At 38.7% G+C, this 26,344-nt stretch overlaps 1 protein-coding gene across 2 annotated transcripts in view; it reads left to right on the forward strand.

Annotated features, from left to right (window-relative positions):
- LOC106787728 (Krueppel-like factor 6) overlaps positions 1–26,344 on the forward strand; it is a 237,372-nt gene that overhangs the window by 132,477 nt on the left and 78,551 nt on the right. Inside the window, exon 2 of one of the 2 annotated variants that reach the window (XM_014750345.1) lies at positions 22,180–22,473. The exons of the other annotated variant lie outside the window; for it this stretch is intronic. Within the exon in view, the coding sequence (XP_014605831.1) occupies positions 22,381–22,473 (93 nt within the window). The 5' untranslated portion in view covers positions 22,180–22,380. The remainder of the gene's footprint in view (positions 1–22,179; positions 22,474–26,344) is intronic. 2 annotated transcript variants of the gene reach the window in all.

Genomic DNA, 26,344 nt, shown 5'->3' on the forward strand with positions numbered 1-26,344 from the left:
AGTTCGCGCTTGATCGGTTGCTTCAACGAAAATTCCATTCTGTTTTCATCTTCTTCTCAGAATTCTTTACTTCGAACTATCTCTCGTTCCTCTTTTATTGCTTTTTTCATTCTTAAGGTACGGCGGGTTATTCGTTCGAAGTTAGCGCGCGATGTTCCTTCGTACTTATACTTAGAAGTTATACAAATAAAAAAACAATTATCTGGTCAAATGAAATTATATAGATATTAGATGTTAAACAAGAAGACAATGTTTTTCGACTGCGAGTGGAGTTAGATCGATACCGAATTGTGATCACATTTCGTTCTTCCTCTCAAATTAACCGTAGGATCCTCTCTAGAACTATCTGGAAGCAATCGGGAATACGCGTCGCAGTGGAACGAGTCTCGCGGGTACAATAAGAGTCGAACGACGTGCAAAGTAATCGACGAGTATTTCGGATTACGGAAACCGAAACTTAATCGAACAGAATCTTCCTGCATCTCGGTTTAAAACATTACATATTTTTTATAATTATGGAATATATAATGATTGGTTGAACAAAAAATCCACAATAAGAAGTTTAATATGAAAATCTTTAAAAATATAATAAAAATGATCAACGTTGCACTTATTAGTTAATCTAATATTTCAATTCGTCACTCGTATGTTTTATTCGGTGGACAGATAACGCACGGCTCGGTTTATGTTTGGCTACTTTGTTTTAAAAATACACAAACGTATCACTCGGTCCAGTGCAAATCATTCGTGCTGAAAGTATTTCATTTAAATTTATGTATTGTTATATAGATTTTATGTAGACAACATTTAAATAACAAAGTACGGAAACTATTGAAATATAGACGCATATATGCGGTTAAAGGTATAAGCAAAAGAAAAAAAAAGAAAGAGAAAATTAGTATGATTTTAAAGCTATTCGTTTTTCAGCACTTTCCGCGGGTAACTTTGATACGAATTCAAAGTTGGGAAGAGATGCGTCACCGAGAAGAAGTAGAAGTAGAAGTAGAAGTAGACGTGGAAGTAGAAGTAGAAGTAAAAGTAGAAGAAGTAGAATAAAAATTTCTGTGGGTCGATGTCTCCGCCGCCGCGATACCGGATGCGGTTACCAGCCGACAATAAGTTCTCGTCAGACGCAGCACTGCGAGTTTCCTAGAGAGTCGTACGCTCATTCCTAACTTCGAAAGAGAACTTTCGACGTAGCTGCGACCCGCCGCGAGCTAGTACCATCTACCAGAGAAGATGTTTCCCCTTATCCTACAACCCCAAACCCACCTCATCCCTTCTCTCACCCTTTATCTCTTTCTTTGAAGTAGAATCTTGTACTGTGTGTGTTGGATGAAAGTTACACTTACGTCTTCTAATTGCCGCTGTTGTTGTCCCACCATTCCGAAAACACTTACTTCGCGTTTTAACATTTTCGAGGCGTTAAAATGGTTAGAACGATATGCTTTCAAGCATAAGAAAGAGTGAGACGGGATGGAGAAAGAGGGGGAGGGAATACTCGTAGTTGGCTCGAAAGGAAAAAAGGAGTGCTTAAAAGGAAAATCGTCGTCTCGTTTAAAAGGCGACAAGTCGCTCTTTCGAAGCAAGAAAATGACACCGACAGCAAATTTAAAACTTTTTAAGAGAACATTTTATGAAATTGAGATAGGTATTACGAAGCTGTTCAACCGAGAAAAGGATTTTAACTTTACTCTTGAAGTCTCTTCTTTTTCTTTCCCTTTTTATTCCATTATTATTTATTTTTCAATTTATAATATACAAGAAAAATCTATTCTATTTTATATTAAATCTTTGCAAACATATTTTTTAATTAAAAGAGAATATATTACGAACGTAATTAACCGAGGCATCCAAAATTCTAATTTAATCTTACCGTTTGTTTTTCTTTTCGTTATAGGAAAAATTGTAGGAAATTATTAAAAAATTGAAACCTCGTTGTTCATATCCAATATATACGAATACGTGCATACATATTTTAATATCTTGACGTAATCTTTGGAGTTGTTGCTGAAAGAGCATTTCTCGAATCGTAGGGTAGTCAAACTCGAAGGGTGACAATCTTCGCGGGAGTACAATCTTCCGAATTTGATGTCTGCCGTTTACCAACTTGCTTTATGCAGAATGTCAGACTACCGAGTCGTGTGTTTCGACCGAACAAGAGACAAAGAAGTACAAAAACAAAGGTGTCAGTGTAAAGACTTCGTCTTTGATAGAATTGCAAGTAGTACTTATGTAGGAGAACGTCGGAAAGAAAGACCCTTACATTTCAAATTAAAAGGAAATTCGAAATACCGAAGGACTTTCTCAAAGCTCCAACTTTTTTTTTCCCTTCCTTATCCCTCCGCCTCTTTCTCTTCTCTTCGACACTTTCAAGAATACGTATTCGTTCAACCTCCTCGTCGCGTCCTTTCTTTTACTTCCGGAGTATTTCAACTTTTCAAATTGAAATTATTTCCGATACTCGTCCAAGTACTCCACGAAGAAAGAAAGTATTTACCAAGAATTTATGCACGTAATATCGACGCTACACGGGGTATCACAGCACATTTTTTTCAAACTTATTATTTTCAGCATGCAAATTAATTTGAAGTTTCTTTCTTCGCTCGTTTAAGCGAGATATAACGGGGATACGAAAAAAGATTTGCAAAAGTACTTGTACTTTTTTAATCCTAAGCAATAGATAGATGGAAATTGGTTCTTTCCAAATGCGACCAGCAATGAACACATTTTCGTATCCTATTGTTCGGAAGCGTACTCGGTGTCCTGTGTTTTCCAATTGCACCTACGTATATAGATGTACATAGAGACACGTGCATCTACCAACCAAACAGCGTCATTGTTCTCTATGTAGGTTGCCAGCTTTGCCGGTCTTCGTTTCGTACTAACAAACGGAAAGCGGATAATAAAGTAGCATAAAACAATGTTACCCACGACAAAGCTTTTTTGTATTACTATGAAACATATTATCATTAAGTGTTATCAATTTTTTATTTGTTTATATTAATGTTGTCAAGTGTAAGCGTAGAAGTTTAAAGGAAGATCGGAGGAATAACGGAGAGAGAAGATTTTCTCTTTTGACAGTTTTTGCTTACTCTACTTTCTCAATTTCTTCCTATCCTACTCCCATTCGACGAAAAAAATTAGTTTCATTTCGGATTATTATTACCTTCGAACTCCGAAATGAATTTTTTCTTCCTACATCGTACTGGCTGCACTTTGTTTCTTTCTTTTATATATATTTTTTCCAAGTTGAAAAGAAATGTTATACCTACTTTGTAAAAGTGGAAAAGTGGTTAAACTTGGTCTATCTCAACGTCGTTGCACGTACTGTGCTCTCTTGAGGAGTTAGTTAACTCGTAATACGCGACGTTTGCGGGACTTTCTTCATTTCTAAGGAGTACGAAATCTTCCGGTTGACGTTTTACTCGACAGCAGACAAGAGCTCATTAACGTTTTAAGAGGTTGCGCAGGTAACGTTTCTTTCTCACGAATAAGAGAGATTCTAGTCAAATCTAAACGCATTAGGTATCGCAAAGTTTTCAAATCGCTGATGCAACGGGTTGCACCAAAGGCACCTGTTAAATACTATAATTATATATTTTTACATTAATTTCCCTTCAAATCGAAGACATGAACTTTGCGAACAAACGAAAAATCCAAGAAAATACAAAATATCAATACTGTTTGTACGGAATTATAGGGGTCTACGGCGGCTCGAAAAACCGCAGCCTGTGAAATTCAACGCCAAGGTAATTCGAGAGCCGTGAGACGGCTGTTGAGGAAGAAGGAGGTAGCTGCTTAGGGAGGAAGAGAGAAAGGGTGCACCGACGATGCTTGCTGGTGGTCGGGGGTGGAATTTCGGATGGGTTGCCGCTCGGGTTTCTAAGTTTATTAAGTCCAACCGCGACTTGCCTTATCTAGCCGAGGGAGTCCACTGCCATCTCATATATCCACCCCCCACTTTCTTCTTTTCTATATCTCCTTCTCTTTATTCTTTACGCCGGCCTTCCTTTCCTTTCTCTCAGCCGATCTTCTTTCGTTCTACGATCCTGGGCCAACCGTAAATTCATATCTGGAATAATTTTCACCCAGGCAACTTGGCTAACGGCCAGGGTTTCTCGTAAACTCTCTCGACTACCCTCTGGCCCTTTCTCTCTCTCTCTTTTTATATATAGATAAAATAGATCGATGTATATATCTCTCTTTCTCTTATTTCTTTCACTCTTTATTCATCATCTCTCTTTCTTCCTCTTTTCTTTCTCTCTCTTCATTTCAAGAACAGAAGAAATCCCCTACTCTTATTCCCATCTCTCTCTGATTTTATTTCCCGGATAACACCTTAGCCTCAACTCTTTTTCTCTTAAACTTACTCTCTTGCTCGTATTTCGTCAACAAACGGCACTGGGACACTGGCCTGGGATAAAGTAAGTAGCATGATTCTATCCACGTTGCTTCTATAACCTATACTTTTACTATTACCACTTCTGATTATTCTATTAAGCGAACATTTTTTTCCGTGCAAATCTTCATGTAACTTTTTACTTTTGAATTATTAGATTTGAGTTATTTAATAATGGTCGAGACTCCTATTCGGTTAAGCTGTCACAGTTTTACGATATTATCTGGTGCTCGTTAATGAGAGAAAATTATTATCATTTTGTAGATTCTTACAAGTTTTATGGAATGTTGGTAACTCGTAGTCTAGATAAAACTGTTCTAGCATGTTTCTTGCAGAGAAAATTATTCGAATGATCTACATTCTTTATTACGTGTTTCGATCAATTTTATCCTTTTTAATTACGTCAAGTACTGATAACTGAATATATCTTTTTTATAATCCTAATAAAAACGACCTTTCTTTTACTTTTCTTATTTCTTTCATTAGATACCTTAAATTAAAATAAATCCTTATGTATATTTGAATATTTTTACGATTCGTGCCGCAACGTCTTCGAAAACAGAAAAAAGTTAAACGACTTTTTCGAATAGTAAACGAACCGATTGAAATCATGCTTGGAAATATTCAGTAAATGTGTGGGTGAAGTATACACAACGATTCCCAACACGTACGCGCGCACTTGTGTGTGTGTGTGTAAGTATCCTGGTTCCTTTTCGTCGTGTATACACGAAACACGTGCGAAACACCGTTTCGGTTCGTGGCTACAGACAGAATTGGGTTGCGTAGAATAGTGAGGAAGATAAATGTTAACATTTCTTGGGAATTCAAGTTGATTTTCTCGAACGAATGGAAGGATCGACTGCGAGTGGTACTTGCCGCAGTATTCGATTAAAATCTAAGTTGCCTTTTAATCGTCTAACACAGAGATATCCTACCAACATTCCGTAAGTTACGAAAGAAATGAATTTTACGTGACGAGTATTTCACATCTTCCTTTCGAGACCTTACGTGAATCATCTTTTAAATATTTAGCGTTATTATTCGTAAAGTAGGATGTGACTCAGTTGAATTCGTGATTGCGACTTAACGATAAACGCCAACGTCCACGTCGTATGACATCACTAGCGAATTCCTTTATAAATCATTATCGTCAAAACAAGATTTCGAATTTGTTTTTCATGTAAAATGACCAGTGGTAAATGAAATCAACAAAATTTGTTTGATAATAAATATTCTACTTATTTAAAAGACAAGTACTTTGCTTGTATAGAGTATACTGAATTTTTCTGTTAAATCAGACAAAATAAAGCAACTGCACTTGTAGTCGCGAATGCGAAGGATCGATTAAATTAGTAAAGAAAACCGAAGGTCGAGAATGAGATAGAAAAGCGGTATGCAAAGAGGCAGACAGAAAGCATGAGAAATAGTAAGAGAGCATCAAAGTTGAGATAAAGAATTAATCCAGCAGATTTCCCTAATGAGTTCTCTTTGGACCGATAGATGCTATCATCAGCGTTTCCTTTATCCCTTTTTTTTCTTCTACCTTTCAGACGGTGTTATTTTTTTCTTTCTTCCTTTCTTCCTTTTCTTTTTTAATGCAATTCCAGAGAAGAAAGAGTAGGAAAAGATTGGAAGAAAAATGCGAATAAAAAGATTTCGGTTTTGTCCACTTGAACGAATCAAGAAACTGTTGAAGCATGTAATAACCTTACTCTGTGTGAAATTATAATGAAAGTAGAACGATAATCGTTATGGGAATGAAAATCCCAGAAGCCGCTTAAGTTTCTTATCGTGCGAGTGTATCGCGAGATAATGTATGTACATATTTCGATGTAATCTCTTAATGAGCTTCGATCGAGAAGACAGGATTAGACTAGGGGGAGAGAAGAGTGAGAGAGAGAGAGAGAGAGAGAGAGAGAGAGAGACTAGGGATTATTAGGTGAGGAAACGCGCGTATACACCACCCCTCGTCTACTGACGTTTAGTAATCACAGCTGCTGCCATAGCAAGTTACCTTCTGCCACTTTCAGCGACATCAACAAACGCTAGAAACATTATCTCTGAGTGCATCTGCAGGAAACACTACTCTGTTATTATTAGCTAACAGTAGTGCCAAAAAGATCTTATCGATAAAATCACCATCATTTATAGCATTTTTCTCTTTGTTATTATTAACATAATTTTAGGGTTTATCCATATAAAATTCCTACAAATACTCGTTGTCTATACCTGCCTGTAATAGACGAAATATTATTTCGAAAAAAAAGTATTATTAATAATTATCTAATTTATAATGGGACAACTTTACAAACGCTAAATAAATGACATTAATTATTAGTAGACTTGTTTACTTTAATGCAGCGACGATGCAGAAAAAGACAAACAGAGAGAAAGAGACTATTCGCATACTTAAGTGTGTCATGGTAGGAGTAATATAAGCAAACCGATAGCAGCGAAAGCAGCCGTCTGCCTTGGAAGTAGAAGCGAAAAGGGGTTATATTCGACACACGAACGCACACACTCCCTAATCCTACTCTGCATATTAAGCGATCTGCGATGCCACCCCGTCGTTGCAGGTGAACCCCACCTTCCTCTCCAGCTCCCTCCTAGCTCCCTCCTAGCTCCCTCCTAGCTCCCTCCTAGCCGAGTTCGATATCGAGTATTCCAGGCTGGATAGACAGCCCTGGCACGTCACTCATGAACTCTATGCAGTGGCATATGCCGATGATTGGCCGCCGACCGTCAAACTCATCCCCAACCCGTTTTGATCCCGACCCGCGTGTCTGCGCCCTTTCTATTTTTACGTCCTATGCTTGTATAGTCGTGCTTACCCTTCTCCTCCTCCACCCCATTCTATCCTATCCGATCCTTCCTCTGCATCCCCTCCTCCTCCTCCTCCTCTCCTCTTTTCTAGTTCTATCTCTCTCTATTCAATAGAGCCGTCACCGATTTCAACGACGCTCGTCAAACATTTTGATTTGGAAGCATTCATCGACAACATGCACGTACCATATCGTTGATTCGATGTCATTCAGAATGGAATTTTTCCTTTCGGGACGGTCTCTGTGTTAACTGTTGGACAATTTATCTTTTCTATTGGAGTAATAATATCGAAGGTCTTTAGCAGCAGAGAATTGTAAAGTAACTGTACTCGGATATTTTTTGGGCTCCTACGTATGATTCATTTAGATGGAAACAACCAGCATATTGTTTGATTCGATGTTATTAAAATCTAAAATAGAACTTCTTTTTAAAAGAATCTTGCGGACAGTAAGCTTTAGGACAGTTTCTATTTTATATCGAGAAAATTTTATCTCCTATCGGTCCTCGCCAACTAACGTCACACAATTTCTTTTACCAAAGGAGAACTTGTTTCATTATGCAATCTCTTTACCTTCCGCTTAATAATCACGTCGAGTGCATCCTTGCATGCAATTTTATTCTTCTTTAGCTTCTTATTTCCTCTGGCTTAACCCCGTTCCCCCTAATCCATCCCGATCCCGTTTGTTTCAATTTATTCTTCTGAAGACGGTGGTCGCGGTTTTACGTCACATGGTCAGAAGATACTGACAATGAGACTTCCTTTTTATTCCTTTAACTGTTTCTTATTTTTTATTCTTTTTCGAATATTTTCCTATCTACCTTTCCTTCGCGATAGTTTTTTTTTTTTTTATTAAGTGGCGATGCTATCTAAACCAGACGTAATCTATACAGATTTGCTTTAAACAGATTTTTTTCTTTCTATTTTTTTGTCTTCCCCATTGCTTCGTTTATCAGCATATGCGAGCGGAAGAGAGGACACACCATCGACCAACACTAATCTTCGTTTCTCGATATTACCCTCGCAACTACGTGGGCAGGAGTCGACAGTAAATTCGCTACGAATACGATTCGCATTTGCAGTTTGATGGGGCGTACTCTCGTTTCTCTCTCACCCACGCAATCGTGACACGTCCAACCTAATGAACTTCGTATGATAGAGTGCGACCACGAGCTGACGCTCTTCGAAACTGGACGACCCAACGAACGAAAGGGGAAGAAAAAGTGAAAGGAATGTTCGAATCCGGACCGAAGGAAGATAAAAAGAGAAGAAAAGGAGTAGAGAGAGAAAGATATCTATATATATATATATAGTAAGAGTGAAAGAGTTTAAAAGAGGGATAGCAAGTTGAAAGGGTGGAGGGGTAGAGGGGAGACAGATGGCAGCAGGAAAAATGAAAACTCGTCGACAGTGATTAATTGCATCGCTTCGCGCGACGTAACGAGCAATTAATTATTATCGGGTAATCAAATTGGCTGCTAGCCCTCCCCCCTCCTTTGCACTCTTGCCCCCCTCTTATTCCATTCCTCGTGAACGATCTCGTGCGCGCACCTCGTAACCGTAATTTTTAATTAGTCGCGTGCGACGACTCCGAACCTTTTTACAGGGAGGCGAACGAACGAATGAACGATCCGATACTTTGCTTTTCTATACTTTTATTTCGTACCCCACCCCCTCCCCTCCCCTCCCCCTTTTTATCTTTTTCTTTTCCACTCGCATTATCTTTAACTATCTTTCTCTGTGATACTATACCGGACATATCGGTTCGGTGGTATCGAGTAATTGGAAAAATTCTGGTAGGATTAAAAGTAAATCTCTCCTTAAATTGGAATAGCAATCTTTCCTTCTCCTACTTCATACGATTTGCATATTTTTAATTCGCAAATAAGATTTCCGGGATAACATTTGGTTATCCTATCTGCGATATATAAGAAGTGAAACGCCATTTCTATAATCAACGAAAAAGAAAATAGATAGAAGATAAAAAAAGGAAAAATAGAAAGAGAGATAGGGAATCTTGAATCGCAAAGAGGACTGCTGCTGCTGCTGCTGCCGGTGCCGGTGCCGGTGCTGGTGCTGCCTGGTTTCTTTTCAAAAGAGAGAAATTTGTTCGTAGGAAAGCTCGCACGAGAAACTTTTCCCCCCGTTGCTTCTTATCGTTCATCTCGATTTGCAGACTTGCCCCTACTCCTATCTCTTTCTCTCTTCTCTCCGCACCCTCTTCTTCTTTTTCTTCTTTTTCTTTTTCTTCTTCTTCTTCTTCTTCTTCTTAGTTCGTCGGGGCACACAAGGAGCGTCGACCTTATCGTTCGCGATCGTCGATAAATGTTATGCAAACGAGCGATCGGACGGGTTCTACCGATAACCTTCCCCCTTCTTCTCTTCTTCCACCTTTTCCTCTTCCTCTAGCCCCATTCCTCCTTCTCTTTTACCCTTCCTAATCGAATTCGACGTCGCATATACACGCGCTACAGTACAATTTCCAAGATTCTCGCAGTCGATAGCGTATCTTTTTTTTTCTCTTTTTTTTCTTGCTCCACACTTAGTCAGCTGTTCGAGTTAGGTGCGTTCATTGGTGCGTTATTCTATTTGTCTGTCTGTCTGTCTATCTTTTTCTCTTTCTATCTTTTTTACTAATACTTTTCTCTCTTCGTTTGCATGACGCGTGTCTCTCCGAGGGTGGATAAAGAACACGCGAACATGCAAACGATCGTTATGATTCACCAGGACGACGTTCGGCGAACAGGCACCAACCGGGAGGGTCGAATAGTCCAGCTACGCGTACTTCCTTACTTACATAAATTATCTACGAATAAGGTTGTACCTTTTGGTACTAGGGTTTCTTGATTCCTACATTGTTCATGCGAGCTTGATCATTCTTTCAATGTTTCTAAGAAACTGGAACTGCGTTCCAGTATCTTTCTGAATATTTTACAGGTTCGCTTATATATTTTTCGTAATATTTTGTTCGAGAGGTTACGTAATGTGTATTCAAAAAATATTTCAATCTATGATACAACTGAAACTACATTCATACGGTCAGAGAGATGATATGGGAGTTTTTCATTTCGGAGATTCCGTTCGACCAAAAATTGATCGCTCGAGCAGTTATGTTTACTGAACAGAGATTGACACGCTGAGGCGTAGTATTGCGATTCGTGAAAATAATATTTGCTTTAATATTTGTGTGTTCTTTTTTTTTCTCTAGTATTTTATAAATATTTATTATAATCTCTAATTAATCCGGCTAATAATAAAGTTTCATAAAGTTTAGAAATAAATCTTGCAGGATTATTAAGTAGAATTGGTTAATCCGAAATGTAAAAGTTTTTCAACAAAATCGTTAGCAGTCGTTTGAAAGAAATTATCGCTTGAGTCAACTGTAACGGTACGATGCGGTCGTAGCCAAGCGTAATTACGTTGGTATGCAGCGCACGAACGTCCAAAGCAGCATCGTCGTCTCTTCCTACGCGACTTCCAGAAAAGCTAAAGAGAAAGAGAAGTAGGAGATGGGAGGAATACATTTGGAGACTCGAGCGGTTGTTACTTAAATCGCTTTTTACCGAGTTTCCGCGTCCGACCGTTTTTAACTTCATTCGTTCCAAGAGGTTGAGACTTGGAAACGTTAGGCGCGATTCTTTTAAATTTGCGAACGATCAACAAAGAGTATATTTATTTAACTTAAGTAGCTTCTCTCCCACCATTTTTCCTTTCTTTTTTCTCTTTTAATCAAATGCCCTCTTTCCACGTTTCGAATAAAATCGCAGGAAAATACAAGAAAATAAATAGTATTACCGGCGAAAGAACTTTTTTGTACGACTTACGATAAAATTACATCTATCCAGAAAAACAAGCTGCACTCCCACACCCTTCTTTCTTCCAAAACAAAAAAGAAGAAAAAAAAAAGAAAGATAAAAATCTTTTCCTAGCCAGTGAGAAATCCTCTTTCTAGTAGCAAACATCAGAGTGTGTGAATACATCCGAAGAGAAAGATAGGAAACGCTGTTTACCCGATTCTTTTCGATTCTATCAAAAGAGTTTGAAAAAAAAAAGAAGAAGAAACCAGCGAGAATCGGAGCTTGCGAGAAATAGAGAAAGAAAGAAAGAAAGAAAGAAAGAAAGTGAGAAGTAAAGAAAGAAAGGAAGATAGAAGGAAAGTGGATAGGTCGGATAGATAGGGTTTGTGGGTGGTTAGCGTGCAAACACACATCTACCTACGAGCGTATTGTTAGCAACGTTTCTCGGTCCCGTTCGAGGCAAATCCAATTATTCGAAACGAGACCACAAGTTTTCACGGTCTCGTTCAAACCCATCTATTTATACGACGCGAGAGCAAAAAAAGAAAGAAGGAGAAAGAAAAAGGGCAGGAGAAACCGGGAGGGTTGGGAAGTTTTCCGTTGGTAACTGTGCACGTTCAATGTGAGTTTGGATAGGAGAAAGCGATGAAGGAAAAGAAATGAGAGGTGTAGGTGTAGGATAAAAAGTATTACTATGCGAGGGATGAGGTGGGAAAACGAGGATGGCAAAATACACGCTCGATACACGCGTCGTTTCACTTCCCTACCCTAAAATCTCTTGCTTGCACGCTCGTTCGTTGTGACCGCAGAGAGGAGTGTGCGTCCGTTCGCTCGTTCATTAGGTCGCACGTGGAACAGTTACTGCGAAATCGTGAAACCAATGTTGTAGGAAGAGATGCGAGGACAACAGTACACGTGCGAGCTACAACGTGGAAACTGATAGTTGTGCATCGTTGTTTACAAGTTGAGAATATCGGCATTTGGCAAAGTTTTGGCAGATTTGAAAGTCAATTACTTTTCTATGCTCGTGTATGCGTCTAGTGAAAAGGGTTTAGGTGGATATTTTTAAACTCATCGTTGGAGTGTAGAGAACTCCTCGTTCGTTCTTTCTATCTATCCGTGTATATCCGTCTCTGTTTCGGAATGCTTCTGTCTCTCTTTATCCTGTTCATCCTCTTGGACGATCCTCCTATGGCAGGGAGCAAATGCACTTAGCCGTAATCGTAGCCGCGGGCGAACTGCCGGCATACTAAGCCGACGACGGCCTCAATAGCTCGCTTCCGTGCCGTCCGCTCGACGTTATCGCCGTTTAATGCCAGGTACACACGTTCAACGGTAAGCAACTATAGAGCCACGTATCGATACGCATAACTAGGAATGTGTAAACTGTGTGTTGCCGTATATAACCGTTAGTGCATTTTCATTATTCATTTTGGAAAAAGTAAACACTTTTTACGTGGACTTTTTTTTAATACCTCATATTTTTTTATCGTCCGAATACTTCATTTTCTGTATGTCACAGAAGTACATCGTGGGAGTTTATAAAAACGACATCTATGAGTCTATAAGTAAAAGAAGATCTGTGGGAATATTCTTTTATATAGAAAACGATTGCAATAGAAAGAACGATATAACTCTTCACAGTTTTCATTTCGACCATTTCAAGTTCGGTACAGCGGTTCGATGTTGTACTGTTAAAAAAAGAGAACAAGAGAGAAAGAATGGTAGAGAGGAAGGATAGATACTGTTACGTTTTCTAGAATTCAATCTCGTTCTCGTAGAAGAAAAAGAGAGAGACAGATAAAGAAGGAAAGAAAAAAAGGAGTAGTAAAGCTTTTTCGCGAGTCTGTTCTCACATTGGCACTACCGATCTGGGCTTTCCTCATCTCTTCTCAAACGCGACACGACGTATTTCAATTTGCCACACACGACCCATTTTTATTATCGCGACGGAATGCGATCGATCGTCGTCCCTATACCTCTCTCTCTCTCTCTCTCTCTCTCTCTCTTCTTATTCTTTTTCAAACGTAACGTAGTAGCACTCACACCAATACCAAGCAACCCAGGACCACAAACGATATCGTTCATATTTTAGGTCGTTGTTTGCCATCAGCAAACAATTCCGTGGGGTTTGGCAAGCACCTCGACACTGCATACGATCGAAGCAGAGTGAACCAAAGAGAAGGAGAAAACAGGGGGAACTCCCTTTCTCTCTCTCTCTCTCTTTCTGCCAGACCGGCGTCTGTTTGTCGTGCCGCGCGTCGTTTAATGAGCCAGGAATGCCGAGGATTTTATCGCCGCAGAACTCTCTCTACGTATACTACAGGAATAGTAGCTACATACCGTTGAATTACTACTCCGTGTATGCGTGTGCGTGCGCTTAGGTATATATATATATATATGTGTGCGTCGACGAATCGCGTAAAAAGCTCCTTCCTACGAATTTGTGCTTGCATTTTAATGCTCGCGAAACCTCTACCACCGACTCTCAAACTCTAGATTTCATTGATATTCTATAATACTTTTTTATACGATCGTGTTAATTTTTCAAAGGATTACAACCTGGATCTGTATGGTTTTTTAATAACGACATTTATCAGTTTTTCTTCTTTTGTTCACGCTGGAATCAGGTAATCGGTAAAAGCGATTCATGATTTTTCAAATGAAAATGATTAAAGTAGTCCTACTAATGAATGTTTATTAAAGGAATTCTTGTATAGTATAATAAAGGTAACTTCAGACAAAGAGAAAGACAAAGAAAAGGAATCAGTAGGAGGCGCAAATCCAGATACATTATCCAACGTAACCATAACGGTAGAGAAGGAACAATCAGCCGGGTCTGGCAAACGGAGGCGAACTCTGTTGGTGGTCCCTTATTCCGTCTTGTACACGGCCTCGTATACCAAGCAGTTTCTTTCCTTCTCCCGTCCCCCCAAGTCCTCCTGTTCCTCCATCATCGCCCTCCCTTACACGCATAAAGGGCGTGCACAGGGTGCACGCGAACCGAACGAAAGCTCCCGACGTGAACGATTCACCCCCCACGGCGAGCACCAACAAGGCCATACCGTGCTGCATGCTCTGTTAAAGCAGCAGGACGTGCGCGTACCTTGGATATCACGATTACTGTAAGAAGCATTTTTACGCTGGAGAATACGAAGACTCGTTATATAGACGCTAAAGTGGCCCTTGGCCTTTCGATTCGCGTCCTTAGAGTAGTGGATCGATTCTCGATTAACTCTTAGAGCCTCTTATGGGATTCTTTATCTTTCTTCTTTCTGATCATTCTCTTCTCGTATTTGCAGTATTAATTAAATCCTATACAATTTCATTTACTTTTTTAGTATAACAATAAATAAGACAGATCTGTTGGAAAGCGTAGACTTGAGTTTAAGATACCCAGGATTAAGCCCCATCGATTTTGTTCATTTTATCTGGCTAAAATGACGACAGTGATTAAACTTTAAATTATTGCAAAAATAGAACAACAAAAAATCATCTATTGTTAGATAGTAAGCAAGTTTTAATTTATTTCTAAAATGAGTGATACGCCATTATAGTTGAACAATGTTCAATGGATTCGATCTTATAAATTTATTTTTGCAAACTCATTGTGTGAGGTTAAAAAAGTTTATTTAAACGAGCGTAAGAGTAAAAGGAACAAAAACATGCTGTCAACGAAACAAATTCATTTCACACTAGCCGTCGACAAATACCACGCGTACGCGTTAAACCTTGCCCGAAATTGAAGGAGGAAGTAGATGAAAGGGTGGTAGGAATGTTCGGACAGGCGTAAAATTGAAATTTTTGTTATCCTCCGAGTGAAAAGCGATTTAGGAGTATAAAGGTGCATTAAATGCGTTTGTTTGGCTTCATTATAGAATTCTCGCGTTTCTGTTATTTTTTGATGTGTTTTATACACTCCCATCTCTACCTACGTACCCTTCTCTCTCTTTTTCTACCGTCACTAGCACGTCGCTCGGGTGTCGATCGAACGTACGAAACGTTTCCGTATTTTATCGGAGAAACGTCCAGTTGCGTTCAACGCAACATTTGTTGTTTTCTTCTTGTTTTTGTTCTTCATGTTGTTGTCGATGGTCTTGTTTTTACTGTTTCTTTTCTCACAGGACCGAAGCTTTTACTTGACTGATTGCATCTAGAAAGAAAATATTTTCAAAATTGAATTTTATATCTCAACGATGTCAAGATCGTAGAGCACATCCCATCGAATGGTCCAGTCTTTTAACGTGTTTAATTTCTCCCTGGTCTTCTTTTTCTATATCTCTATTATTCAATTCTATAAATCTTCCCAGTTCCCCGACTATAACTTGGAGCGGATTTTCTATCTTTCTCTCGTTCACTCTCGTCATACTAACACACAGTCGCATAGTCACCGTTGTGCTGGTGGCAGAATCTCCGGATTTGCCAGACGATCTTCCGACTAGGAGCGAGTAATGCGGCTTCTAAGCGTCGAGGCAAAATGCCATCGCGACTGCAACGACGCGGTTAATAGGCACCTTTCCTACGAGGTTGCGGCAACTGCGTTAATTAAAACTACGTAATGTCACGCAACGCTTAAAGCACCACCGCCTCGTGAACTCTATCCCCCTCGACCTTCCCCCGCCTGTCACCCGCTACTCAACCCCTTTCTTCTCTACTCTCCTACTATTCCACCTTCTCATCTCGAAAACCTTATTCGTATTTGGGTTAAGCTAACACGTGGATAATCCCATTCGAGCAGAGACTCAACAGTGTCGTCTGTATATGTATTATGCGTTTATCTTCTTGTTACTATTATTAGTATTACTAGAGTTCGAGTATTAAAAAGAAATTAAAAATGAAATAATTACAAGCGAGCTCGAATGTTATCATTATTCGCTTCTAATAATATTAACTTTCCTAATCATTAACGTGATATATATAAAGTATTTATGCATTATTAGGAATATAATGAAATATTGAAGAATAAAATATATATGTTCGAAGAAACGTGCGTTTCCACTAGCTTACATTAATTATTCAACAAGTGCAATTTCTGATCAAATGAACTCCATCGATCATAAAGTTATAACACAAGCAAACTAGGAACTCGTATGGTATATATTATGTGCACAGGAGGTATCCTGGTAAACTTGGATAGTAGAGAACTATCAAAAGTTTCATATACGCAATACATGACTCTACACACATATACATATTTGTTAGGTAAATACGCATACAAGGAAACAGAGGAAGCTGTTTTGTTTAATCAGAAAGTGAAGGTTCCTGCTCTTTGCTTGGCTCGCAGCTACCGTTTGTTAGCAATGTTAGCGTCTGTTTCCTTTTTCTCTCTCTCTCTCTCTCATTTTTTCTTTTTCTATTTCGTTCTATTCTCTTTCTATTCTCGCTTCTCATCGGCTCATCTTTTCCCTCAGCGACGCACTTACTTGTTTCCTCCTATCTAGTATCTTTATCCCTTTCTCTCAACATTGTCTACGGATTCGTTACATACAGAGGGATAAAAAGAAAAGTAAACTAAATACACCTAGATAGCAGTGTAGGACCGAAGGGATTTCTCGAGTAAGAGTAAACTCAGTTTTACCGTAGTAGTATCATACTACGTCTTCGAAAACTGTGTTCATTTCTACTTCAAAGAACATCGATGAAAGCTCCCCTTTTTCACATTCCAATCGTTTTACCTTTGAGTACTACGTCAATTCTAGTAGATGAAATAATTTGTAACTCTTTCTTTTTTCTGTTTATCATAGTAAAATCTATCCTATAAGAAAATCGTTATAGATCGTTGTAGAAAATGTTCTTCAGAAATTCTCTTTGTCTATTCTTTGAAGATAACGTTTGTAGGGAAGGAAGTACGGCAAGAGAGGAAGATCTCTGACACAAAAATTCGAATACTTTCTTTATCTTACAAACGGTTAGTGAAACTAAGAGGAAGAGGTCAAGGAACGACACAAAGGATGGAAAAGTTTTCTCTCTACTCTTGTGTGATAGTAGCAGTAGACACAGTAGGAAACACAGTAGACGAGACGAGACGAGGCCGGGTCCGGGACGAACCGGGACGGCCCAACTCAGCCCAGTTGGTGCCGTCGCAAGGAGAAAAGAGCGGAAGGTTTATTTTTCAGTAGAAGAGGGGAGTCCCAGGAAAGATTTATGTCGGGCTCTCACCTGCTGACGCGAGCACGCTTTTTCTACGCGTTAGCAGGAACGGTACACGAGAAAGAAGGAACGACGAGTTGAAGAGGAAGGACGACAACGACTGATACCGATTTACAATTTCAACCCACTACCCTTCTCTTCTTCTTTTTCTTTTTATCTCTCTTTCTTTCTAGGTCTCGACAAGGGAGAGTACGAGCTAGCTATCATAAATAATTCCTTCCTTTTTTTGCGGCCAGCAAGTAGCAGCAGCAGCACCACCACCAACACCACCACCACCAACACCACCGACACTACCACCCTTGCTACTATACCGAGAAAGCGAGAACAAAGAAACTCGCGTTCTCCGCCATTTTGATGCATATTCCACGGTACGCCAAGAGCGGAACATTTCCTTTTCTTTCCTCCCACCTAGGTGTAAGGTGAAGGGCTTCCTAACCGTCCGAATTAATGATAGAGCGTGACAGACCTTTGAAAATGGAAAAAACTCACATTCCTTCACTCGTCGTCAAGTATCCATTAATTTTATCTTTTCTATCAAAAGGATGAGTGGATAGATCTACTGATCCGAGAATCCTCTCCATCACACATAGGAAAATATATCGTCGTATATCAAATGATGATTCTTAACCATCTTAGAAATCTTTTGACGCTCGGGCATCACTCGAGTTGATCACCCCAACCGATGGAAACGAAGCGTGTAAAATGTGGCCTCGATCAAAGACTTTTCTTTGATATCGACGTCCACGATGAAAATGGAATTACGCGAGAACCCTCCGAGAAGTTTCCTTTAACGCCACTCAAGATCTCTGGCACGCTTCCGGATGCCAGCGTAGACTTGCTGCTAGTTTTAAAACTCGGAAAATATCTCCTCTATTACCTTTCTCTCTGGCGCAAGAGTTTTAATCTTTACGTACCCCCGACGGCACTAATACTATGAACCACCATCGTTTTATTCTCTACCGCGGCAAAAGGTAATTTAGTTGTGTTTTAACTACGCTCCCTGTCGAAACTTCGTCATTCCACACAAATTATTAGCACGTAACAGCAACTTCTAACGTACCATAGATACACGTCAAATTATCGATCGTCAATTTATAAATTCACATTTTTTAAAACGACTGTGAACTCGTATATGCATCTAGGGAAAGGAATGATATTAAAAAAAGAACGATAATTTAAAAATATAAACATATACCAGGTGTTTGAAATGCTGCTATCTATCTATTCGTAATTAATAAATGAATAAATATTAAGATATATTTAAAAGTGTGAAACAAGAAAGGAGAATGGAAAGTAGTCGAGTATAAGAGAATAGTTCGTCGACGATGATGCTCTTGGGTTGTGCGAACCGAGCGATAGGTCGACGCTTCTAATTAAAGTTAAATAATCGTGCGCTCGGGCAAACCGTGAATACGAACCTCCGGGGAGCTCGTTTGCACCCTGGTCTGCTCACCGAGCTTCCCACTACCCTGAGGCCGAACATACCCCATGACTGTATTTCGTGACAACGCGTTGCGTTACCAAGCGTACTTGTCCTACGAAATTTCCAGAGACCCTCGTCCTCTCTATCAGCATCTCTCTCTCTTTCTCTCTCGAATTTTCCAGTTACTAACACCTAACATGCCCGATCTACCCATAGTAAAGCTAAACTTGTGCTTGAATATGAGAACAGAATACTGTCATTCTGTTAATTTAATTATTATATTTGCTCGAATGTTGTCTAACTAAAATGTATACATATATTCTCGGTTAAAAATATATAACAAAAGAGAATACAATGAATTCATTAGCTTAATATAAATATTAGAGAATAATTCCGCGACCCTGTGTGAAAAGCGGAATACGCTTTTTAGATGATTACTAAAGTTAACGGTAGATTCTAAAATAAAATAAATGATGCATTTGAAAAATATTTCAAATATTTAATAAATTAAATATATTATATATATATGTTTTCCTTTCGTATCTTTTGAGTATTTTTTTTGCTGTACAATATTTTTAAATATGCGTTGCAATATTTTATATTAATGACCAACAATTTTAATTATTTCTTTTGCTGGATTATTTCCTAATATTTTTCTATACAGCATTGATAGAATTATTGAAAGTGGAAAAATAATAAATCGCCGAGATAAAATTGCCGAAAAAATATTACTCGTTCACTTTTTTTTATTTACAAGTGAAAATATTCGATCGTCACGGTGTTCGTACTACGTGACCGATTATTTCTCTTCCTCTTTGTCTTTCCTTCTCGCACTCTTGCTCGGATCTATCAGCGACCGGTTTCAATTTGCAGGTCGGGTTATTTCGTGCTACCCAAATGGCGAGCAGAGCAGTGCAGCAAGAGTGCAAGCAGCAATGCTAGCAGCAGTGGTAGCAGCCGCGACCGACTCTCGCGCACTCGTTGCCAATTTGCAATTTCCTGCCAATTCTACTATCTCGCATTCTATACGTATACACGTATGCCACACATATGCCAACACCATATATTTTCTCTCCTCTTAATTTAGGAATGTTCCAAACCCGCGTTTGTTGTTTTATGCTGGATTCGACACTTTCTACATAATTCGAAAAAATCACTTTTAGAATTAATCTCCTAAAATCTTTAATCGAAATCTTTCATTAATTATACTAAAATAAAAAAATACGACTGACATTACAGTTAACAAAAATTTACACGGAGAACATAATAATTTAGGTTTACGTTTGATATGAGAAATTTAACAGTTGTAGAGACGAATGGATTATTATTAAAGTAAATTTCGCAATGTTGCAAATGGGACGACAGTTCTATACCAACATATACATAACTATACATATGTATGTATATCAGATACTTGGAGAGAATCGCGTGTAGGAATGTAACAGAGTAGGAAGGCAGGAGGATGTACAGGCTCGTTGCTTGCCTCTGCCTGCCTGCCTGTCTGGTTGGTTGGTTGGTTGGTTGCTTGCTCGGCTACAGAGATAAACCCTCCGACGAGCAAATGGCCTCCGCAAATGGCTAAGTCTGGTGAGACGCGTTTGCCGCCCTCCTTCTGTAGCTCAGCGTGTACGTACACGTTGTACGAACAATAGAGTTTCGAAAGTTTACCAAGATAATTACAGAAGAAAGAAACATCTGTCTCGTAAAGTCCTCGATAGCAAAGATCTTTTCAATTCATATCTACCCATTGGCATATAATGCAGAAACGCAAAGTGTCAACCGACTTTAATTTATTTGAATATTTTTAAACGGACATGCCTTACAATGTAATCAAATCTTTTTCTATAAGACAAAAGAATATGTACATATTGATTATTTTCCTCATGAATTTTTCCATACTGTTTACGCGCGCATTATATTCTATTTCTAAATTTATATTTGAAATAAATCAATTTCATATATTTTCTATCAGAATGATCAATATTTCATTTCTATTCTCGAACAAAAATAATTATTCCATTGTATTATTTTTCTCTTCCTTTCGAAACGTTTTATCATTCAACGCATGACTTTGTCTCGTAATAACAATCGTGTGCAAAGAATCGGAAGACAAATGAGGTAGCATGATCAAACATCAGGCGTCTCTATCTACCACCCTCCTTGTGTCAGACAGAAACACGCACACAGAGATAAAGAGAGAGAAAGAGAGACTCGTCCTTACAGTTCGACGATCAAAATAATAATTACTTGGCATATCGTTACTTTCGATTTTGCCGGCATTCTGAGCACGACTCGTGCTTCGTTCGCATTGGTGATTATTCGCGCAACGTAGACGGGGTCCCGAGCGGAAGAGGGAGCACGAGGGTGAAGTGTAGAGAGAAAGAGAGAGAGTAAGGGGGAGAAAGCGGGAAAAAGGGGAAGTGGTAGGGGAGAGAAGGAGGGGTCTTTATGATGAGGCCAACTGCGCGGACATCGGCTCTTTTCACGCTGTCGATGTTAATTAGTATCCATTATCACTCGACGCTGTTAATTTCCGTCGCGGTTCGTAAGCGACGTCGTCGCTTAGATTTTCCTCGACCCCTCTACGAATTATCATCCGTATTGTAGAATATTTCCAAAAATGAATGAGCACATTCGATTTTAATTAATAATCTTTCTTTGTTTCTTCATTTCTTCATTTTTCTTTCGAAGGATTATTTTTTTGTGTGTATCGCGTAGTAAATATTAATATATAATCATTGAATTTTTCTATCTTGAATATTAAACGAATAACCTAATTTTAGTGAAGGCTAAGATTGAAGGATCTCCGATTGAAATCAAAGGATTGAAAGATAGACCAGAAATCCCTAGGATATATCGGCAGTCAAGTTTCGACAAATACGCGACACGCTCTTAATTAATACTGATTACCATCCCAGAGTGGCACACTTGCGGTGCAAATGTGGCAGCAATTAGCATCCGCTTGAAATTCGGCTATACCGATATTCGACATAGCGCGGTTGCTACCTTAGCGGTGCCAATCACGGAATATCGATAGCTGACAATAATTAATAGGCTTAACTTATCGGAGGAAAGATACAGAAATATTTGAATATAATCATTCGATAGAAATATAATCGAATTTTACAAATACAAAACTAAAACAGTCTCGTCAATGATAATATTATATCAGTTATTTTAATCTGATTAATATTAGTTTTCTACGATTATAAATAATAATTGAATATAGATTTTTTGTACGTACAATTATTCCACTATCATAATTAGGGGTACACATAGAACGCATAAATTTATGGAGTGATCCCATTAAATCGTTATCACCATTGTTACGGAGTAAACGTGAACGATATAGTCTGGCAGTTTTATTCACTTCAACAGATCCCGAATATTGGATATCGAATTTTATGCTTACTCGTCAAGGTTTTTACTCGCACGTTTTCTCCATCTCTTTATATTATTCTCTCGTTCATTTTTCCCTCATTCCCTTGTTCGCTTTTTGATTTGTATTATAAATTGTCGACGATTGTATTGTAGACGAATATAGGGACGAGAAATTTAATGAGATTCCTTCTTATACGTTTTCCAGGTAAGAGCAGGCAATTTGCACCAGTTGAATATTTTCCACCGCTATTTCCCACAATGGCGTCCAACCAGTGAGCCAACGAAAGGATGAGGGGTAGACAGAGAGGGGTGGGTTAAGGTAGAACAGAAAGGACTGGAGAAGGGCTGGTAGCCTGGCTAGCTGGCAGACTAGCTGGCAGACTAGCTGTCTGGCTCGACGTTGACGATGCTAGTGGGGGTGGAAAACAGGACGAAAAGACGACGACAGCACACAGCGTATATAAGGACGCTGAGAGGGGTGAGCAAGAGAGAATCGCAGGTATTCTAGCAAACTCCTTTATTTCTAATTGCATCTCCAGTTAATGGAATACGCTTAACCGCCCAACGTGACCGCGGAATTTGAACGAGTCTCGCCCTTAACAATTAAACACCAATCTTCGGCTTTTGGTCTTCCTCGTAGTTTTAGTTTAACCAATATGGGACTTATACGAATCGTTATATCTACGATCAATTGTTTCTACTTTTTTATTTGACAAAAGTTAATCTTTTATTTCTTTTCTTTTTTGGCAACTAAATTATTAAAAGTACATTGCAACTTTTACAAATTTCGTAATTTCGAATTTAGAAAGGATTTTAGTATGCAAATAATTGCAATAATACGAATTCGCTTTTTACTTCCGCTGCATTATATTTATTATTTTTAAAAAGCTAAAACATGCAGCACTTTCCTGAAATATCCAAAAATGTTAACCCGCATAGAAAATGATTTCAACATTTAACTTTTGCCAAGACCAAGACGAGTCACGAGAACCGAGAAGAAAGGAAGAAAGAAAAAATAAAGAAACAAAGGGGACGCACGAGTCTCTCGACGAGAAAACATAATTGAAAAGCCAGAACGAGATGGAAAATAAATTCAGAGACTACTGGTCTGCTTGGTTTCGCGGTTAAGAGCAAAGTTTTCCATACATTCACGTTTTTTCTCCTTTCTTTAGCAACAATTTCTTTTCTACGACTTCGTAGCGTTAACCTCATAGCCAGAGCCTTCGAGAAAAAAGGAGAACAGGATGGAGAAAGAGAGGGAGAAAGCTTAGGGTGAAAAGAAAAAGTTTTATCCCGCTAAAGTAACCCTAGGAAAGTTTTTACGTAGAAAAGAAGATACAAACATGCGTGAATATTCGTTTTATGTGCATAAAACACGCGTACCGCGTCCGAAATATCCACATTTTCAAAGGAAAATAACAAATTTTGAAAATCAGCTAATAAATTACATGAAACTTGAACCGAATGAAGCATATCGTTTATTTTTACGTTAATTTGATTTATTTAAAATTAAACGTTTACGAGTATTACAAGGGAAAGAAAGATAAAAATTTGAAAAGCTAATTATCTGAACGCAATAACAAATAAAAGATGATACATTTATGAGTACATAACTTCAAATTTATCTAACAATAAGCGTTTATCTACATCACGTCTGTTAGAATTCGTAATAATATCGCGATAATAAAAAACCTCGCATATTTATCTGTTATGTAAACGACACAGACCATTCATAAAAATTTCTGGGAAAATAAAAAAAGTCGCATTTAATATATATATATATCGATACATAGGGCATCGATAAGATCCGAACGTTGTAGATACGGTCAGTGAAATGTTTACGAACTTGGTAGAGATAATGATCGTCGCGTATAGGACATCGATATACGACGACGACGACGACGACGACGACGACGACGACGACGACGACGACTACGGCAAAAATGGTCTTAAAGATCTGGGAGGTTTTCGGAAGAGGGGGAAGAAGAGAACCGAATATCACCACTCAGTTTAATAGACCAGTAAAGCGGAATTCCCTTAAGAGCTTTCGACGAAATACGAAATGAAGGTAGTAGAGAACGAAGAAATAGCAGAAGAAGGAGAAGAAGAAGAAGAAGAAAAAAAATAAGAATAAGAAGGAGTGGCCAAAGAGGAATAAAAAAATATTAAATGGAAAAAGAAAAGAAAAAAGCAAGACAGAGGAAGTAAATGAGGAATGAGGGAGGATAAAGAAAGAGGTGGATAGGAAAGGAGAAGGGAGGAAGTATAATCGAGAAGGCGAATAGCACGAAGGACGTCCGGTATTTTCTTTTCATCGTGTCGCGTCGTCTTGGAAAGTGGAGCATAGTCAACGGCGTCTTGAAAAAGCTGACTTTTTCTCGGGGAAAGTCGTTACAACATTACGCGTAGAAGAGCTCTGCGAGATTTTTCTTCTATACCTTTTTATGGGGAAAAAGGTAAGGAAGAAAAAGAAGGGAAATATCAACACGTCTACCTACGTCTTAGAAATCGATTTTCGATTTATTCTATACATTGACACGTAACTTTGTGCTTACATTTTCTTTAGTTTTTGCCTTATTTTTTAGCTAACGATGTTGTTACTTTTTTCTAACTCGTCATCTTAATTTTCAATTACATGCACTCCGTGTTCGACTAATTTTTTATTTGAACGTTGTAACTGTTTCGTAATATTGGTGAAGAAAAAATGAGAGAGTAAGACAAGGATGCCTAAAAAACAGGAAACTCGACTGTTCGTTGAATTTGTGTCGAAATATACAAAAAAAGAAAAAAAAAAATCAAGCTATAAGAAAAGCCAAGCAGCACATTCGAGATTTGCGAAGCTAATCGATGCTAACGACGCTTTAATAGCCGACGCCCGGCACGCTCGCGCGATTTATCTTTTTCTTATAACATGAACGATAGAAAATTTTGGCACGAAACTACCAAAATCCGGCTTGAATTATCGGGCCCATCGATTTTTACGTGCTCTAGTTAACCAACCGGATGTATCAAACTTTGTTTTAACCTCTTATTTCTGATAGATCTAGAAAATACGGAAATACAGTTCTCTCTCTCTCTCTCTCTCTCTCTCTCTCTCTCTCTCTCTCTCTCTCTCTTCCTAATATTCGCGACGGAAATAAATACAGTTTAAGCTTATAATATGATATTATTCGTTAGGTAGATTTTCGTAGAATCGATAAACTACGATGAACGACTACAACGACGTTGCTGACGACGACGACTACGACATTTTTCAAGCTTTTCATAATTCAGATTACATGAGATGTAAAATCCGTTGGAGAGTTAAGAATTATGGAATGTATATTTCGCACTGTCGCCATAAGAAGGATGTACGAGGTCAGTGAATTAAGAACGCGTACGTGTATGCGTGCAAATGTGTGTAATATGGTGACAGTTACAAGGAATAAGAATTCGAGGTATGCGTTTTCCGTAAAGCTGTACGCGATCGCGGTTAGTGCAAGTTTCGTCGTGAGAGTTGTTGTTGGGACGTTAAAAAAAAAAAAACAGAGAAAGAGAAAAAGGGATAGGGGTTTAAAAGAAAAAGAAAAAAAAGGGACCAGCTAGTATACCACCATAGCAGGGTAAAAGCACGGTTACAAACGCTCGGTAGAAGGGATGTTGCAGAGTACGGATAAAAACTCGTAAACATCATCAAGCTCGGACTCTTGTTCCTTTTCTCATTCGTTGGAGACCGCAGAGTACGTATACGTTCGTAGGAACCGGCATAAAGCACACCGTTGTCTCGGGCGAAACCGGCCGCCAACCGAGGCAACGTAATTTTTCTCACTTTGCAACTTCCACCGTAAATAATACCGCGTGTACACTCGACCATCCACGCGGTGTGCATTTTCTCTTTCTTTCGCACGTACTGTGACCAGTAGTAGGATGTTTGTGTTTGTGTGAGTGTGTGGAGTAAGGGACCGGTATATTTTGTAGTACCTACGCGCGCCAGTTACAACCAACCTACTTCTTCTTCTTCTTCTTCTTCTTCTTTTTCTTCTTCATGGTGTGCACCGGTGCACCGGTAGAACTGCGTCGTAATCCTTGCACTCGTAACTTCTCGATGAGAAGAAAAGAAAAAAATGATCGCGATTTCAGGATCCAAGGTACACGAGCCCTATGTAGTATTCCTATGCTCAGATCTTCCTATTTACGATCGGTTCAATTTTAACGGATCATTGCAATCGCTTAAGATCATTTTCATGACAAATTTAAATTTACTCTTAGGTACTTTACAGAGTAGCTTAAAAAACGAGTTGAATTTAATTTATTTCACAAGTATTTTATCATTTTACTGACGGACCCTGAGAGAGGATTTCGGCAAGGAATAGAAGAACTTGTTTTCATGA

This window comes from Polistes canadensis, unplaced genomic scaffold (genome assembly GCF_001313835.1).
Source record: "Polistes canadensis isolate GaletaPanama2010 unplaced genomic scaffold, ASM131383v1 scaffold_112, whole genome shotgun sequence".
NCBI lineage: Eukaryota > Metazoa > Arthropoda > Insecta > Hymenoptera > Vespidae > Polistes > Polistes canadensis.